General features: G+C 41.7%; 1 protein-coding gene across 2 annotated transcripts; it reads left to right on the top strand.

The window, feature by feature from the left end:
• The first annotated feature begins 2,011 nt into the window (after nt 1-2,011).
• Nucleotides 2,012-14,675, top strand: ccnl1a (cyclin L1a). 2 transcript variants are annotated; one of them, XM_042339068.1, is made up of 11 exons: nt 2,012-2,420; nt 2,721-2,795; nt 3,736-3,845; nt 8,915-9,035; nt 9,188-9,252; nt 12,019-12,118; nt 12,439-12,543; nt 12,678-12,819; nt 12,919-13,030; nt 13,338-13,427; nt 13,901-14,675. In XM_042339068.1, the coding sequence occupies exons 1-11, from the start codon at nt 2,094-2,096 to the stop codon at nt 14,253-14,255; spliced, it is 1,602 nt and encodes a 533-aa protein (XP_042195002.1). In that variant the 5' UTR covers nt 2,012-2,093; the 3' UTR covers nt 14,256-14,675. The 2 variants fall into 2 exon arrangements, with proteins under 2 accessions (XP_042195002.1, XP_007886943.2); XM_007888752.2 differs by lacking the exon at nt 2,721-2,795 and having other exon boundaries at nt 2,265-2,420.
• The last annotated feature ends 4,771 nt before the right edge of the window (nt 14,676-19,446 follow it).

A 19,446-nucleotide genomic window follows, 5' to 3' on the forward strand; every position in this document is an offset into this window, starting at 1 on the left:
CTATGAGGCGTTCTAAGATTCAGCAATCATGATTTAAATTACATGTTAGAAACAGTACATGTTTTAAAGTGTGGGATGAAGGGAAGGCTATGTACATGAAAGATTTAAGGGGTAGGTCAGAAGTTTGAAGATACAATACTAAAATATAGTCCTAGTTTAGCTAACATTGAGTTAACGGATCTTAGATGGGGCAAGCACTATGAAAGGTACTTTTATGTCTAGTCACGCCCTGTTAAAAATATGCATATGTGGATGTAAAGTGATAGTAGAACTGGGCGCTGCAATGATATTCTCATGGTCAAGTGGCTCACTTATTTATTAAAATCACTTATTAAGACTGGCCACTTTGACAAAACGCCAGGGCACTGATGATTTGTGGAAAGATTCCCACGGCAATATTCCGAGCTGGACTACAAAGCTCCCAGGTTCAGTGCTCTGGTCTGTACAGAGAAACACTCGTCTCCGGAACATGGCCAGACTACGGCACTACCCCACCCCTCACGCGGCTGAAACTCTGGTCCACGCCTTTATCGTCTCAAGGCCGGACTATGGGAACTCTCTCCTCGTCGGCCTTCCCGGCCCTCCCTCCACACTGCAGGTCATCCAGAACTCTGCAGCTCGTGTACTGTCCCACACCAGACACCGCGACCACATCACTCCCACCCTCGCCCTCACCCTCGCCCTCACCCTCACTCCCACCCTCGCCCTCGCCCTCGCTCCCACCCTCGCCCTCGCTCCCACCCTCCCCTCGCCCTCACCCTCGCTCCCACCCTCCCCCTCGCCCTCACTCCCACCCTCCCCCTCACCCTCACTCCCACCCTCCCCCTCGCCCTCGCTCCCACCCTCCCCCTCGCCCTCACTCCCACCCTCGCTCTCCCCCTCGCTCGCCTCCACTGGCTCCCCATCCCCCAGAGGGTCCAATGCAAGATCCTCACCCTCGCCTACAAGGCCATTCGCCCACAACGCCTTCCAGTCGACCCACTTTACAGTACATTCCGTGAAGCGCTTTGAGACGCCCCAAAGGCACGGGCGGGCGCGCGCCGAACGCAAGGATTATTATCGTCGTTGTGACTAATATTATGATTATGATTATCAGTTGAAATAGCGCTGCCACCGCGTCTGCGCGGGACCGTCCCCCAAGCGCTCGGCGGGAATGCGCTACGAAGCGTAGTGACTGTGTATCTGGCGGGGGGGGCGGGAGCGTGGGGGGGTGGGTGTGGTGGGAGGGGTGTGGTGGGGGGGAGGGGTGTGGTGGGGGGGGGGTGTGGTGTGGTGGTGGGGGGGGGGGTGTGGTGTGGTGGGGGGAGAGAAAGAGAGAGAGAGAGAGAGAGATGGAGAGAGGGAATGAGACAAAAAAGGACAAATGATTCGGATTCCAGGAAGTCGGGGCCATGTGGCAACAAAGCGCACGCGCGTCACAAAGGAGTGGCCGCTGGTGACGTCATTCGCGCGGGAGGGCGGGGCGGGGCAGGGAGGGGCGGGGCCTGAGGCGGTGGGGGGGGGAGGGGGGGGAGAAGGGGTGGAGCGAACGCTCTGCCCGCAACGTCATCGAAATAGGATCCGGACCCGTCGTCGCACCCCCCCCTCCTCCCCCACCACCACCACTGGCCCCGCCCCCTACCCGCCGCGGACTGACACCACCGTCACCCACCCCACCCCGACAAATGCGGTGATGCGGTCGCGATTCGGTCACGTTGTCCTGGAAATTACGTCACGCGAAAATTCCGGCCCCGCCCCCCGGGCCGCCGGCACTTTTTCTTACCTTTCTGCTTTAAAACCAAACCAAACCGAGGAGAAAGAAATATATACACACACACACGCGCGCGCGCGCACCTTCGGAGCGGCCTTTCATTTGGGAAAAAAAAACAACTACTTTGAATAGAGTGGGGGAGGGGATTCTGTTGAGGCGGCGGAACAGTACCGCCGGATAGGACAGTGACGGCGGCGGTGCTGAGGCGGGGAGGGAGTGAGTGAGTGAGTGAGTGAGTGGGTGGGGGGGGGAGGTGCGGAGTGCGCGTGCGCCGTGTCCCGCCCGCCTTTTAGCCGTTGGCAGTCCAGTCGGAGTGTGAGGGGAAGAGAGCGAGAGAGACAAAATGGCGGCGACGACGACGACAACGACGGGAAGCGGGTCGGCGGCGGCACCACCACCACCACCACCGACGACGACGACCACCACTGCGGTGCCACCGGCGGCGGCGGCGGCGTCAGCGGCGGCGTCGGCGGGTAACGAGGGGATCCTGATCGGCGACCGAGTCTACTCCGAGGTCTTCCTGACCATCGACAACTCGCTGCTGCCCGAGGAGAAGCTGTCGCTGACCCCGTCCATGCAGGACGGCCTGGACCTGGAGGTGGAGACCGACCTGCGCATCCTGGGCTGCGAGCTGATCCAGTCGGCCGGCATCTTGCTGCGCTTGCCTCAGGTGCGTTGTCCGGTCGCGGTGGTGGTGGGTGTCGGTGTCGGGAGAGAGGGAGAGGGAGAGAGGGGTGGGGGGGGGAGAGCGGGATTTGATGGTGGAGGAAAAAGGGAGGGGGGAGATACCAGGGTCCGGGATAAAGAAGAAGAAGAAGAAGGGGGGAAAAAAAGCTTAAACATTCCGTGTTTTGTGGTTTATTTTTTTCCCCTAAAAAAAAATATTTTTTATTTCCGCGTTTTTCTCTCTTGTTCCCTCTCTCTCTCTCTCCCCCCTTCTCTCTCTCCTCTCTCTCTCCCTCCCTCGCAGGTGGCCATGGCTACGGCGCAGGTCCTCTTCCAGCGCTTCTTCTTCTCCAAGTCCTTCGTCAAGCACAGTTTCGAGGTGAGTCGCGGGGGGTCGGGTGGAGTGAGTTGAGTGGAGTCGAGTCGTTTGGCGCCATGTTGTCTCGGGCCCGGTTGGTTGGACAGGGCCTGTGTGGCTTAGGCCTGGGGTGGGGGAGGGGAGGGAGAGAGAGAGAGCTGGAGGAGGGAGGGAGGGTGGGGTTTGGTATTCTCCCCCCCTGTGTGGGTGGGGTGTACTTTTTTTATTCATATATGTGTACAAATTGCTGTCTGCAAAGGCGGCTTTTAGGCTGCGGCAAATGGGGAAGCCATCGAGCATGAGGCACGGCTTGTGTTTGAGGTTGAAACTGCTTCTCTTTTCTCTCTTCCACCCACACACACACAGAGTATCCCCCCCCCCCGGACTAGTTCCACGACTCATCCCCTCCTGTTGTGTGCAACTGCTTGGAAGTATTGCCACTTTTTCTGGTTATTTAATGTTCTTCGCCCCCCACGCTTACCCAATCGATCCACTTTTGCGGTTGTACCCCCGTTGAAGCACTTTTTGGACGTCTCGCCGACGTGATAAGGCGCTGCAGCTCAAAGTGCAAGGGTGACTTGTATTAGATTGTGGTGATTGAGAATTTGGGGTCCTAATGCGACAGCAGCTTTCTGGAGCAGTTATCAAATCTCTTATCAACGATGCACATGTGTTGAAAGCTGGTATCAGGTTGGCCGTGCATCTTATCTTGTTCAGTGCAGTCGTGGCCTGCTGAATATTTGAACTCTGGTCTGAACCTGCTGAAGTGGTGGGGAAGTGTCTCTATTTGAGGGTACCGTGTGGGTTTGGTGGGGACCATTTCTCTCCCAAATGGGCCAATAGTCTACAGAATCTTTTTAAGTAGGTAGCCTAGCAAATATGTAAAATTGACTGTAATTGTGTTGGTATTCAAGTTAAATAAGTTTGTGGACAATTACAGTATTTTTCCAATGATTTTCAGATTGTTGCTATGGCTGGTATCAATCTTGCATCGAAGATCGAAGAAGCGCCACGCCGTGTGAGAGACGTGATAAATGTGTTTCACCATTTACGCCAGCTGCGAGGCAAAAGGTAAGCTGGTGTCCCTAACTTCAGTTTGCATTAATGTGCAAAGTAATCACTAATTTTGGTTTTAAACATGACTGCAAGAGTCTATTTTTCTTTCAAGGTGACAACTGTAAATATCGGTCAGTCGAATAGTTGTGTACTGACTCCGTGGATAAATGTACCTCGTGGGATGATCCTGAATTGTACAGATCAAGGATGGTTACGGGATCAATCTTGTTCAATTCTCTCACGCTAGCCAATTCAGCTGCCAGGCTAATGAATATGTATTCCTTGGCTAGGGAGGTCAGAAAATTGTCAGGCTTACCTTTTATTGCGCTTCAGCGACTCCTGTTAGAAGTTGCACGTGGGTGAGACAGGATTCAGTTTTGCTATGCGCCTTAACTAAATAGCCCAATGGCACTCACTAAGTAATGAACTACTGTGAAGTTTCCCTTTCCGCATCTTGACAGTTCCTTCCTGAAGAAAATTAAATTGAGACAGTGAACTCTTTCCAGTAGATCTGATCAAAGGCATAATTTTAACTTCTATTGTGAAATTTGAAAATGAATGGGGTCCGAATTAATTTTATTTTAAAAATAAGTGCCAATAAAACTGACTAGCTCAAATAATGAAGTCACAGAGGTAGTGAAAGCACTTTTCAAAATCGGTTCCTGAGAAGACAAATAATTAAAATGGCCATTCCTATTCTGGAATTCTTTTAATTCTGTGAATCAAACTAAGCATGGATTACAGGTTTCTTATCAATTAGCAGATGGCCTTGTAAGTTTTTTTTTCTTAAACACTTAAGTTGGGTATTTTGATGCAGCTTTGCTTACATTGGCTTCTTGGACCCCTTCCATGCTACGATTAGGTCTAAGTAAGCTCACAAACTGCTGACCAGAGTCGGTCCGGAATCTGAAAGCAGGCCAAGCAATAGAAAGAAGACAGCTATAGAAGGAAGTGCTGTCACCCTGGAGCACACTGATACATACACGACTTCTGACGTACACCATTATGATGCAATTTCCCTTCTCCAAAGGAACATTAAGCTTAAGTGAGCCTATGTGACTAAACGTCAGTCACACTATGGCCGTGTGAAAGCTGCCAATCTGGATAAAGATGAGTGACAAACTTAAAACAGACTATTGGGAGGCTAGTCTGAATATGTGCCGAAACCCAGCAATTAACCCTCCTAAAAAAATTTACACCTTTAAAGTTTGAAAAAAATAATGTGGAATACAAAAATGAGATTTGCTACTTTTATTCTTCAGAATGTTGATCATTCTGTTTATAAAAATATATAACTATTAACTAGAAATGAAGCACGTAAAATTTTATTTTTAAAAAAAAATCTAAATTGGAATTCCATTTTACTTAGTCTGTTGGAATTATATGAGCTGGTGCCTTGCGTCATATCTTAAATGCTTAAAAATACATTCTTGCATTTGTTTAATATATAGAATGTGATTTAATTCAGATTCATTTTCAGTGCCTCCCTGATATGTTGGGTATTTAACTTGACAAAGCTATACATGCATTTGTGGCAAAAAAATTGCAATCCAAAATTATAAAACTTTGAAGAACCACAAATTGTTGTTTTTTAAAAAAAACATTGAAGTGGTCTGGATTAGAGAAATTTATTTACAAATGAAAATTTGGCAGTTGCTGCAATGTAATTTTTACTGTTGTGCATAAAGTTAAAATACAATATTGACTTTGATTCTTTTTTCCCTTGCAACCAACCAAACAGCGACCAACTACATTTACCAAAGACTGGGTGATGTGGTACGTAAAGATGAAGCTGTCGACATGGCAACAGTGAGAATAAGAAGTGCCGTTTGATCCCGATGGAGAACCAGTGCTCTTTGAACGGGTCACTGGAATCGGGGGCTCTCGAAGGTTGGGCACAGTACTATTCAAACGTAGGAACTCCTGTACTTGGTTCTCAGCTTTTTGTCTTTGCTGTCCAGATGGCATCATCACATTTTTGCCTTGGTTTTAATTTACTTGTGGTCTGTGTATAAAGGAAAGGGAGGTCATTGTACAAAGGAAAGCTTCTTCAAACTATTTGAAGTTGACTGTACATATTCATTCTTTAATTTAAAATGGCATTGAAAGATTATGATACAATAGTTTTATTGTGTCTGAGTATTAGAAACTTAGTTACTTGTATAATTTGCAGGTAAGATTTTTTTTGTGCGTGTTAACATTGAGCTTTTAATAAAAATAAGTCCAGCACAGTGGCATTTTGTGTGGTAGTGCTGGTTTACCCCCATGGATGAATCTTCCATGTCAGGGGGCATTCCAAGGCACAGATGGCATTATAGAGCATTAGGATACTCTATTTTTGGGTCACATTGTCAAGTAATGGCTTATCATTCCCTTTGTGAGTGATTTGTAGATAGATTTCTAGTATGGTTCTACCTAATGAGAATCAGACTGAAATTAGCGTACCTGTTGCATAGGACCTTCAACTAAAATTGGGAGAATAATCCAATCTCTGGATTGCCTACTTTTTGGGCTGTCTTCAGAAGTAATTTTGCAGCAGTGTAGTGCTTGGTGTTCCTGATCACAAAACCAGAAGCATTTTCAACCCTGTGCTTGCGCTACTGTATACCGTCTTATATATTGATATTAGGGGGTGTGGGGGGGGGGCTTTGACTAGTGATAGAAGTACTGTTGAAATCTATACTTCACTATTCTTGAAAGGAAAGTGGAGTTGATCATTACAAAAAAGATTTTTGATTCTAGTTTAATACTCTTAATATTGGCACCAAAGTTGATGTAAGTGCACAATGTTTTTTCTCACTGGACAAAGAAGTGTGTTGTGTGCAACACAGAAAAATTATGAAAAATTTTAATTATTTTCAGTGGGATCCATGGACATGTTCTCTCAAACCATTTCATATGTTGTATCACAAATACACATGATTTTTCCATTTCATATTCTATGCGTTATCAAGCATTGATATTTGACTATCCTTATTTGTGATGGTTTTTGGTATAAATATAATTTCACGTATCTAAATGAAATGAAGTTACCAAGTTTAGCTTCTTTTGAGGATGGTAAACTTCTGGTGTAATCAAGAATAGTTGAAGAACCATTTGATTACCACAAGCAATGCTTTGGAATTTGGAGTATTCATACCAAAATGTAATGGCTTCACATGTCACTATTTGGGGGATTGAGCTGAGCTGCAAAAAGTTGGTGGCAGTTTGATAAAACCAGTCTACAAAAATGGGAAATGAACAGTCATTTGTTCTATTAGCTTTTGAGTAACTCAGATAGTACAAATTGCAGTTTAGGAAGGTTCTGATTAGTGATTTATTGACAGTTAGTGGATGATTTCTAAATAACAGCAAAGTCTCTTCTGGAACTTGTTAATAGAATACAAAATTATATTTGTGTAACACCTTTCATGTCAGGAGGACGTCCCAAGGCGCTGGACATTCAGGGATTTGGACTAGTCATTTGCAGATTCTGTATTTAATGAATGTGTCTGTCTTGTCAGATTTTATTTGGGATGATATCTACAGAGTAGAAAGATTCAGAAACTTACGTTTAAGGTCTATCACAACAAATTCTGGAGGCAGTGCTCGAAACAATTTGACCAAAAGCAGTATGTGTATCAGCACTCAGTTATTTTTTCAGTGGTGCTTCTTTAATTCGTACTACCCTATTGCTTTTCAGAGTACTTGTGCTTGACAGTAACTTTGCTAATTAATTGAAATTATGTAATGTTCCTTAATATGTGGTTTCAACATTTAGTTTTGAAACTTGTTGCCATTAGATATAGCAAGCCTGATTACTTAATATTATATTACTGCTCCGGTAATGTTGGAGTTGAGGCTTATTTCTTCTGATTGCAACTAAAAGTTCTGGAAGTAGCTAAAATCCAGAACTCACAGTAATTACACTTTACAGTAAATCCTGTGCAGCACTTTGAGATGTCCTTCTAACGTGGGAGGTGTGCAATATAAATGCAATGATTATATGGACAAGCAAATTGGAGGCTTGAATCACAATCACCAGATTAGCTAGTCTACATAATCTGCATAATTAGTTTTAGGATATTAGGGTGCATCTGTTAGCCTCAGTGTTCCTGTGCTGGGTAGTGTTTAGGTGTTCATGCTCCTGATCTTTCAGTTTTGGGTGTGGGATATTAGGTAAACACTAGATCATGCTCTGGTATGATGCTCTGTGATGTTGTATTTTGAAGAGGGAAGGAAAACATACTGTATGTAACGAAAGCTAGGGCAGGGATTGGGTATAAAAGATATTTATTAGAGGCACATGACATCAGGGTTTTGTACCAATACTGCTTGGGTAAGTTTCCTTGCACGTGCTTTTCTATAGCTAGTTAGTTGGGTTTCATCTTGTACAACTGGATCGAACATTGTCCACTTAACGTTACTCAATTCACTTTGTCTTGTAAATTGTGATACAGGATTGTATTCATGCTTTTCTGTATAGTTTTGGAGTTGCAATATAGCAGATTCTCTTGTTTGTTAAACAAAGGCTAGTTTGAAAAGGGAAGAGATTTTAGATACAATCTTTACAATTTTGAAATTCAAATGCTAATTTGTGCATAATACCTGTGGCTCATTTTTAACCAGATATGGGAATTTTAAAGTATTTAGTATAGTAAATCGCACATTATATTGTATTCCGATTTTGTTTTTTTTTGAAACTTGGTGTTTGTCATATGTAGCATAAGAGGCAACGACTAAATCAAGTGTTAAAATGAGGTGTAATTTGGCATTTACAAAATTGACTTTGTTCTTTGGAAATTTTGTGTTCAGGTGCTTAGTTTTTTTTGACCATCTGTAGTGATATCCTTTTTCTGATAACCAGTATTAGCTGTTTAACAGACCGACCGGGCTAATAAAGTGCATTTTACTGTATGATGTAGCTCAATGAAATGGACAGCACAAGACCAAGGCTTTGGATGCAGTTACAGGAGTTTCTTTCCATGGTTGTTGGTTGGTTGAAAGGGAAAATTCTAGAGAGAAGTTGAAATGGCTAACTCGAGTTTCAAAATGTTTGCATTTTAGACATGCAAAATGGTCTTTGATTTTTTTCTTGAATTCAGGACTCCAGCATCGCTGGTACTTGATCAAAACTACATTAACACCAAAAACCAGGTCATCAAAGCTGAGAGGCGAGTGCTGAAGGAATTGGGGTTTTGTGTTCATGTAAAGCATCCACACAAGGTAGGTCTCCCACTTATTTGAATCCTTATGAACTCCAGGTTAAGTATACTTCAGTGTATAAATAAAACATTTAATCATATTTGCACATTACTTTTGCTTTTGAACTGGGAATATTTGAGTTGTCTTTAAAATAAGGTTCTTTCCCCCACCAGATCATATTTATGTATCTCCAAGTGCTTGAGTGTGAACGCAATCCAACTCTGGTCCAAACAGCCTGGTAAGTTGCTTTTACTTTGACTTGTAGCCAAGGAAACTGTATCAGAAATAAAAAGTAAAGAAAACTGAGGTTGAAACTTTTGCCTTTATCACTATAGAATATAATTGGATCTCATCTTGAAATATAAATACTGTACTCCTTTTTAAACTTAACATAATTGTTCCTTTAATTCCTTCCTGGTTTTGATATTTCTGGATACTGTTTCCATGGCCTATTTCTTTTCTACCATAAAGAAGAGCTCGATCTAACTTTGATCTTTTTTTCTACTCTTTAATTAAAGGGTAGTCCCTGATGGTAAGTCATAGAACTCAGAAAGAACTCTTCCCTCTGAACTCTGCTCCTCAACTTCATGACTTCTGGATGGCCTCTGATTTGGCTGCCCCTTCATTCAGTCCAGTGCAAGCTCTCACCCGAGACAGCTATTCACTGAAGTGGTCACAAAACATCTGGCAACATCACCTACCGTAGTTCTGGCGGGGTTTTGAAGGATTTGTATTTGCTTCTGCACATGGATGTTCAACATGCATACATTCAGTAATTTATCTAGTTGACTTAAGGTTTTGAATGTGCACATTGTTTTTTAAGCATGTTGAAAGAAAGGGTTTCTTTAGCTTGTGCATAGCACAGTATTAGCATCAGTTGCTGTGTTTCTAAGTATCTGCTAAAGTTTGCGGACTGTCCTTGTTTGATATCCCCAGCCATAGTTTCCTGTAGGGATTGTTGGAAAGGGATCAGCAGTGGGAAGCACTGACTTTGTGGTCTCTGCTTTCTCAAACATAATAATAATAATCCTTGCATTTGATATAGCGCTTTTCACGTCGGGAGGACATCCCAAAGCGCTTCACAGAACACACTGTAAAGTGAATTGACTGTATATTTGTGGGCGAACGCGGCAGCCAATTGCGCACAGCAATGTCCCACAAACAGCTGTAGATTGAAAATGACCAATTTATTATTGTTTTGCTTTTGGAGGGATTATTATTAGGCTCTGTGTGGAGTAAGGAAACTTGCCCAAGGTTTCGCCCTCTGCCTGGAATTGAACTCAGGTCTCTCACTTGCAAAGCGAGTGCTCTAACCACTGAGCTACAGGACTCCACATGGTTGCTGAGTCCATTTGTAATGCTGCTACTGATGCTTCAGCTGAAGTCTAATTTGACAAAACAGGGGAGTTGAATCTGCGATACTGCTGGTCTATTTTAGACTGAACTCGAACATAACGATTGTTTGATAAATGATATTTGTATCACAAAATGACAGATAGTTGATGCTGAATGCAAGAATGCTCCCAAATATGAAATACAGGAGGCTACTGGCAAGTGCTTAATTTATGTAGGATACATAAATACATTACGCCCCACTGAGACAGTGTACGTAAAGTGTAAGCAACGTTTGGCATATATAGGACCAAGTGTAAATAAAATACCTCATACTCAAGGCATGCAGCAAATTACCTGCAATCTGCTTACATTGGTAAAATACTATTAGTTAAGATGCTGTCTGGGATTGAAGATTGCACTTTGAATGAATACCCATTGATTTAGCAGCTCTACCCATCATCTTTTGAGTGCCCAATGTCATCACTAGTGCTTATTACATGGAGCTGAAATTAGACTTCCCAGCTCATTTGCAACCAGAATTAAAAAGATGTAGGTTAAGATAAATTGAAACTGCCATTAGTTTATTGGATGGGTGAGCTAATACAACCTGTAGTACTGTAAATGATTTCATCTGAACTTGTTTTTCTGCAGCAGCTTTGTTGGGGGGATTTAACCATAATGCTCATGATGGTTGTTCAAAAGAGCTGCAGAGTTGGAGGCATTTTTAGTTTTATCCCAGTTGTCATCTAGTGCAAGAGCACCTTTAACAAAAAAAATTCCTCTACTTGCGCCTGAATTTATTTTCACTTTGGATAAGTTTCCATGGGCATATTTTTCACACAGATAGTCGTCATGTTCTTGTGTACGCTTGGACAATTCTGTTGTATCCTGCCAGCATCCAAATGCACATCTCTTCTGGAGAGTGACCAAGAAATGGGGCCAATTTATTTTCTTCACCCAGGCTTTAAGGCACCATAAAGATTGTAGCACTGGCTTGCTGCTGCTCAGCTGAGAAACTTGCAGAGACGAGAAGCCAAGTGCGTTCTGTATGGCTTAATGCCGCGCCATGCTTGAATTCACCAAGCCATTAAGAGAAGATTTCAGAAAGTTAACGTGTCGCATATTCTGGCTTCATAGTAGGTCTAGAAAATGATGCGTATGAAAGTAGTGTCTGCACATCACCATGGTGTACTGTAATCTGGCTCCTTTGGGGTAGAGCAGAGTATAATATCATTGATGTTATTCACGTGTCCCATTGGGTGGTACAGTTACTTATTTTGAATAAGACATTTAGTTTCAAGATCTGTAGCTTGCTCAAGTTCCAGAAACAGGACTGTTCCAGAACCTAAATTTCCTGTTTGGCATTTTTCCCCCATGGAGTTTATGGGGGGGTGGGGGGGACAAGTTTATTTTTTAATTAGGTAAATGGTTTGGATTATTGAAGTTATTGCTTTTAAGGATTTACATTGATTTTGAAACTTGCACCAGTACGGTTAAGATTGTGCTTCCTTCCACGTTTCAAATTCCTTTAATTCGTGTAATTTGGAGCCGATGAAGGTGTCGGAGGGCATTTATTTGAATTAAGAGCAAAGTCACTCGAGTCTCCTTGCCTGTTTTGCATACTTAATCATGTGACTTATAACTCATTGCTCTCTCTGATGTCTTTCAGGAATTATATGAATGACTGTCTCCGAACCAATGTATTTGTCCGGTTTAATCCAGAAACTATAGCTTGTGCTTGCATCTATCTTGCCGCTAGAGCTCTACAGGTGAGTGGAGAAAAGCCAGTTGCGGCAGATTATGCTTAATTTAGGTTATCAGCACCTGGGTGTTGCTTCTGTTAAAAGCGCTCAGTTAGGGTGTGGCCGGTAGAAAATTCTTTGGTCTAGTATTTTGTGCCAGACTAAATGCCAAACGGATGAATTGTAAGTTTCCTTATCAATCTCATCTAAGTAGGATCTGGTGGGCTAATCATCATTGACGCTGGTCATCTTGTGCTGTATTGTGTTAATGGGCAGTTGAGACATATGAAACATTGCTATGTCAACGGTTTTCAAAATGTGATTGATTTTTCCTTCTGTTCCCTCAGATATTATTGCCAAATCGCCCTCATTGGTTTCTGCTTTTTGGTGTAACTGAAGAAGAGATCCAGGATATCTGCACCACAACATTAAAACTTTATACACGGAAGAAGGTGATTCAGCTAACTTATAAATATTCTCCAACTTGATTAACTAAATCTTAATGAGTATTTAATTGTAATGCTGGATCTATGGTCTGCATGATATGAGCTATTTTGAAAACTTACCAGCAAATGTGTTTCCGCAGCCTAATTATGAGTATTTGGAGAAGGAAGTGGAGAAGCGAAAAGTTTCCTTGCAGGAAGCCAAGTTAAAAGCCAAAGGGCTGAATCTTGATGGCACGCCTGCTCTCTCTACACTGGGAGGCTTCTCTCCTGGTTCTAAACCAGGTAAGTTGTGTCTTCATGGAAATTGTGTGTTATTTCTAAATAATAAGGGCTCCTCAATGGTGGCATCCCATATATAATATGGATTTTTTTTTCTTCCAGCTTCACCTCGGGAAGCAAAGATTGAGGAGAAGACACCTGCTATGCAGGGCCTTAAAGCTATTAAAAAAGAGTCAGAAGACCGGCAGTTGAACTCCAAAAGTCCTTACAATGGGTTAGTAAATGTGCTTCCATATGTTCAGGCTGTTTTGTTAATTTTGTTAAGGGTTATTGTTAGGGTGGAACTTTTATTCACAGTTTGCTTCAAACCTTACTGAATATTTATGTAATCTTGCATTTGTGTTGCTTCACAGTGAATCCGTATTGACTAGGATCCTGTTCAGTCAGGTCAAGTCGTCTGCTGATTTTATGCATTGGTTCACATGCATAATGATCACCTGGGCAAGATCCTGGATAACGGGTATAATCTCTTTTGGAAAAGGGCTGTGTAATTACTTAAGTCTTTGTTTCAAAATTTACAGGCTCAGAAAAGAAAACCGGAGCCAAAACAGTAGGAGCGTCAGCCACTCAAGGTCACGGACACGATCAAGGTCACATTCCCCGAGAAGGCAGTAAGTGTGACAAACACGTGACAGATTGACCCGTGTACCTTTTCAGGCAGATCGGGTTTCTGTACCGAGCTTCAACTACTTCAGATTAACTTTTAGGCTCTATTTACCGGGTTATGGTCTTAATTTAAAAACTTTGGTTCATGCTTTTTTTAAAATGCTATACAATGACTTGCTGAACACGAGTATGCAAACTACTACAGAAGTCTCTTTGGTGGGAGTGTCTTGCTTGTATTGCAGGACTGATCCCTTTTTCAGTCTCTGTCTCTACCAGTCGTGTGAGCCAATATGTTCCCTCTTGCCTTTTCTCTCTCCTCCTCCCCCCCCCCACCCACTCCATTGATGTGTGAATGCCTGTTCTGTTGTTGCATCTTTTTGAAGTATTAGCAGTATGCTGCTAACATTTTAAAGTCTCAGTAAAATTGAGAACAAATCATTGATGAAAATCAATCTGAAGTTTTTTTTCCCTCTCCTAGCTATAATAGAAGAAGCAGGTCTGGGACATACAGCTCTCGGTCAAGAAGCAGGTCCCATAGTCGCAGTATCTCCCCACGTCGGCATCATATCCACACATCACCCCACATCAAAGCAAAACTGCAGCGTAATGAAGAGAACAAGAGCTCTGCTAGGCATGGTCACAAAAGGAAGAAATCTCAGAGTAGATCGCATTCCCGCAGTAGATCGAGGGAACACTGTGATCCTATAAAGAAACGCAGACATGCCAAAGAGCACCACAGGGATAGAAATGAGCGATCAAGATCTTATGAAAGGTCCCATAAAGGTAAACACCACAGCAGCAGTCACTCAGGACATGGTAGGCATCGTCGATGAACACTGGAGACTTGAATTGATAGCTAAATGTAAAATTACGTTCTGTTCAATGTGTCATGTATGTATGGGCTGTATGTAAATGACGTTTTTCATAAGACGTTTGTTTAAAGACAAGTTCTTTAGTTTATATGTAAGGATCATTAATGAAAATTTGCACACTTTCAGAAATATAGAAACTTTATTTGACAGTGTACAGTTAACCATGGACAGATTTATGTATGCAGAGTTTTTTGTGTTCTACAGAAAGTGAAAGGAGATGGCTGTAGAATTGTACCTTATTTTTATACAAAGAATATGGAAACTGGTATATTTAAGTATAAGTTGGTCCTTTTGTTTAAACTGGTGATTACTTCGTTGGACTGGTTTTTAGTCTGCATGTGGTCATACATTTTTACACAAAAATAAAGGTTTGAAAAAGAAGTTGATGTATCCATAGTCTTTCGTAATTTTATAATGTTCAATATTCAGTGTTAGTTGTTTGGATCAGATTTAGTTGCTGCTTCTTGATATGGGTGCGGAAAGCCTAAAAGTTGCTTCCAGCATTGAGCTGAAAATTGACATCAAGTGATTCTCTGCTCCTGGGTTGCACCTTGAAGCCAGTGTATAATTTATTCAAGAGAGAGGTGCTTGATTGCAAGGATGGTATCTGTGCTGCAGTTCAACACGGGTTGGTGCATTATCAGTTATCACAAGACTAGGCTTTGGGCACCATCGAGTGCTAAATGGAGACTTCAGTACAACAGTTGATGATGTTTTCTCATCCCAGTTCATAGTTCTAAATTAGCAGCTCTAGTCACAATCTCCCAGTGCTTTGCTGGTTGAAACCGTCCTCAATAGAGAAAGGAACACTTAATCTTGTCCTTGGAAAATGATTCATCCAGCTGAAAATGCAACCAACCTTTGGCAGGGAGAACTCAGCAGATGTGCTTGATCATAGAGTTGGAGGATTATAAGGGATGGGAGCAGACTGAAATAGCCACATTTTCTACTGGATCCAATCATTCTGTGAAGTGTCGGCCTCACGCAAATTTTAAGAGAAAAGGGAATGCCCTTTGATATTTTGTTTTTGTTGCATTATTGTTTGTAGGTTTCAGTAAGAATGTGGACATTTTGTATTTTGACAGCTGTGTAGACAAGCAACTAACCAGAATAGAACACATAAATATAGCCATGGTTTTCACTTGACAGTGATAGATGGAAAAATTGTATTAAGATACCAATAAGTTATGGTGGTCTTATGATCCATAACTGATTTGATCTGCACATCTGTTCATTAAGCCAAGACTCCCAGGACTAAGAAATGAAAAGTTTTCTAAATTTGAAATTGAGCACTTCCTGATTCTTTGCATTAGAGGCCACATGCAGAGTGAAGACTCCTACTACTGTGCTCCAACAGGGAATCTGAACACCCTACGCATCCCCCGCCCACACACACACACACCCCTCTGAGAATAAGACAAGTAGCAACCTGAAAATGGCACACCTTCCATATTGGTGTGATGGATGTTTTCCATTTCCCCTACCTGATAACCTAATGTCTTGAGGGAGATAACTGATTTAGTGCAATTAAGAGTAATTTATGAGTAGATATCTCTGCTGTGCATTTGGAGATGCTAGCAGTTAGATTCAGAAAGCTCAAACTTATTTATAGCAACAAGAGTGAGCAAAATTCTAATGTGCAGTATGTATTGGTTTGGGCTGGATTCCAGTTGTAGAGGTGAGCAGTATTGTTTGCATTTACAAATGAATGTGTTCTGGCAACAATTGCTATTGTGTATAAGAAGGTAGTGCTTAAAATAACCTTTTTGTGGATTGTTACCAAACGGGTGTTTTTGCCCGGTGGATTTTGCTTCCTCTTTATTTTCATTCCATCAAAAGGATAAATACATGAAACGGGTAATGGAAATTTGTTCTGCAACCTGGTTGTAAATTGAGTTTTTATGTAATCATTCATGAACTTACAGTGTCCAATTCTATGTGCATTTATAAAGAATTAAAATGATTTTTCAGACTTAACAGGGTGGAGTGATTGCAAAGAAACCCTGGGGTATGAAAGTCACTGACTACCAAAGATGGTGACTATTGATTAAATGCATAGAAACGGTTCAAAGAGCACAACTCCACACTCAGCAGAATCCTATTCTCTCCCTCTCCCCTCCCAATTTAATAACTACACTTCTCTCCTGCTGTTGGCCCCTCAGTCTTCCCAAGCAAGGTGAAAAAACATTGTCCATTCAGATTACTCTTCACCCATGAACATTTTTCTTTTTTTAAGATCTTTTGTTGGCTTAAATACCTGTAGACACTGCTCTTATCAGTAAATCTTGCTGAGTGGTTTGACAAGTTTATATTGCAAAAGTTGCTCAATCAAAATCAAGCGTTATTATGAATATTGAAGTAGAGGTATTTAATAGAATAAAATACACCCAAACAATAGTTGCATGAGTATAGCCGATGCCGGTCTACGATTGTGTTGAACAAGTTTAGTGCACATACCAGGGATAACTAAAAGTTATTGGGTATGCAGGTATTTACAGCCTCACAGACTGGCAAATATATGGAATGGCCTGCAGAAGTCACAATGCTGGAGGTCGATTGTATCAGCTAATCCAAAAGCAAATTGGATAGCAATTGAATAAATTGAGTGTATTTTTCTTACTTTGGGTCCAGCCAGATGGATTTCATTCCTCTTTTTGATTCTGTACTATGTTTTATGAGCTACTGCTCTGCATTGACTCGGATTCCCAACCATGATGTTTAACGCTAACCAAACGACAGCCACAGAATGGAGTATCTCACCACGTCACACTCTATTGCTTCGCTTGAGTTTTTCCATTTTAAAAGACCAAGCACCACTATGCAGGATAATATCCTACGTTTCCTGCGGTGAAAGTATGTAGAGAATTATTTGTGGTGATGTAATATTATGGGAAGCACTTGAACATTCTGTCATTTGATACAAACAGAAATAGAAACCTGTTATTTTCCACTCTTACATAAGGAACAAAGGCTGCACAATTTTCTTAGCTTATGTCAAAGTGACTAAAGTGCGGTGACTAATGTAGCATCAGCAAATTGTGTAGTCTTCCAAAAAATAAACCTAACCAATTAATGTTCTGAATATGGATGAATGTAGAATATTGGCTTGTACACCAGAGAGAGACATTCACTTCATCAAAATATGATGAGATCCTTTTTACCTCAGTCTTATTGTTTTCCCTGTCCAGTTCTCCTCCCCTCTCTGTCTTTTCCTTAAGGTATTTGACTTTTTTTTAAATTGAATGAGTGGATGTGAGTGAGTCCTCCATTCTGCCACCTTGGCTGGCATTTTTCACTGGTGAAATTGGGCAGTGAGCAATGGCGAGCTCTTCAAATGATAGCATCTTGGCCTGATGTCCATGCACAGCGCCAGCATCAGTGGGGTTGGTGCAGTTACGAGGGGGATAGATCCCTGACTTATTGTTTAGAATATTTCAGATGTGTTTGCTTATTTCCGTTAGAGATGTGAGGGACCATACATACGCCAGCGGTGGCCATCCAAATCTACTTGATTGAATATATCTTGATTCAAGGGCATCGCTGCTCAGAGGCTGCTGGAGATGAGGCAGTGATTTTGCTTGGACTGATTTGAATGTTCGGCCCCACAGGCTATACGTTAGCCACCATTGCCATACGCAATTAAAACACGTTTTAGCCGAGTTGTAGCACAACGTGACTTCAGACACCCATCTCTTACATGAAACGTACAAGACTGAGTAACAAACTGAGAAACAAACTTGTACAATGTCCCAGTACACAATCGTTAAGTGTGTATATTGCAATACGTTACGAGAATACTATAAAGAAAATGCTCTGATAAAAGTTTTTGAAGTATGTTTCAGTAGTAGAGCACAATAGAGGGTTGGATGACTTTTTTTAAACCGCTTGCGTTAAAATTCTCATCCATGCTAGGTTATTGTAATATGCTTTTATCTTAAAAATGTGCTGTCTTGATTAGTGTCTATAATCTACATTGTCGTTGCTGTTTGTGTGTTATTTACTATCACACAAACAGCTGTTGTAACTTAATTTTCTGGGAAAAGGTCACTTTCCATATCTCCAGTGTTGAGTGAATATTGTCCACACTTCAATTTGACTGCTTAGTATTTATTTTAACACAATTGCAAAAGCCTTGAATTTACTATTTCTGCCATTCCACAATACACCCATTCTTGGCTCGTATACATAATAATAATCCGTGCATTTGATATCGCACCGTTGAGACATCTCAAAATGCTTCACAGAATATACTGTGAAGTGCAGTGACTACATTTTGTGGAAGAAACATGGCAGACAATTGCGAACAACAACATGCTACAAACAGTCGTGGATTGGGTAACCAAATGATTGGGGTTTTTTTTTGAAGCAATGCTCCCCCGAGTTATCAGATCAACTTGTGCACGACTAGAATAATTGTATCACACAGCACCTCAGGTCGATGTCTAAAAATACACCATCCACGAAACTGATCTAAGATTTCCTTTCCAGCTGCTTTCTAGTTAGGGTTGTGCAACCTTTAATCAAAACATTGAACTTTCTGCTTGTGCTCTTGTGAATTTTATAGCTGTCGGTGATTACAGCTGGCAGAGTATGCATACGATGGCATATATCCCTCTTAGAAGAGTATGCAGAGCAGGCATTGTTTTTTTTAAAAAGTACTAGCTGTAAGAGTAGTAAATCCATTCAAACCATTGTTACTTCTATTTAAACCTGGATTGAAATCCTTGCAACACATTTTTTATTACTGTAGATGGCAGTCCAATACATATTAATGCAGAACTAAGATATTGTTTCAAAACTAATACTGTGTTTACTGTATATTCATCAGGAATACTTTGTACAAATTGTAAAACTTTTTTCCTAAACTTTGGGAGCACCTGTACACAAAAATATTCATTGTTGAGTATAAGATGCGTTAGTACTGTGTAGGGTAGGATTGTAGTACTTATCAAAACAATTTGGGATTGAATTTACAGTATTTAACCTCATTCCTTAATAAGATATCTGAATAATGGATATATGGAAATCTATCCAGTAACTAGAAAAATCTTACTAACCTGTGTGGACCACTTATCGGAGAGGAGCTGCTGGAATTATAATGCGATTCCTTATAAAGGGATTCTTTCCCATTAAGGAATGCTGCAAATTATAC

Source organism: Callorhinchus milii, unplaced genomic scaffold (genome assembly GCF_018977255.1).
Source record: "Callorhinchus milii isolate IMCB2004 unplaced genomic scaffold, IMCB_Cmil_1.0 Scaffold11, whole genome shotgun sequence".
Taxonomy (NCBI): Eukaryota; Metazoa; Chordata; class Chondrichthyes; order Chimaeriformes; family Callorhinchidae; genus Callorhinchus; species Callorhinchus milii.

Bases quoted from the DNA above. Each gene is read 5' to 3' on its own strand.
- ccnl1a (XM_042339068.1), top strand. From the start codon at position 2,094: ATGGCGGCGACGACGACGACAACGACGGGAAGCGGGTCGGCGGCGGCA. The intron at 9,036-9,187 runs GTAGGTCTCCCA...TTCCCCCACCAG, and splicing joins ATGTAAAGCATCCACACAAG to ATCATATTTATGTATCTCCA. The intron at 12,544-12,677 runs GTGATTCAGCTA...GTGTTTCCGCAG, and splicing joins AACTTTATACACGGAAGAAG to CCTAATTATGAGTATTTGGA.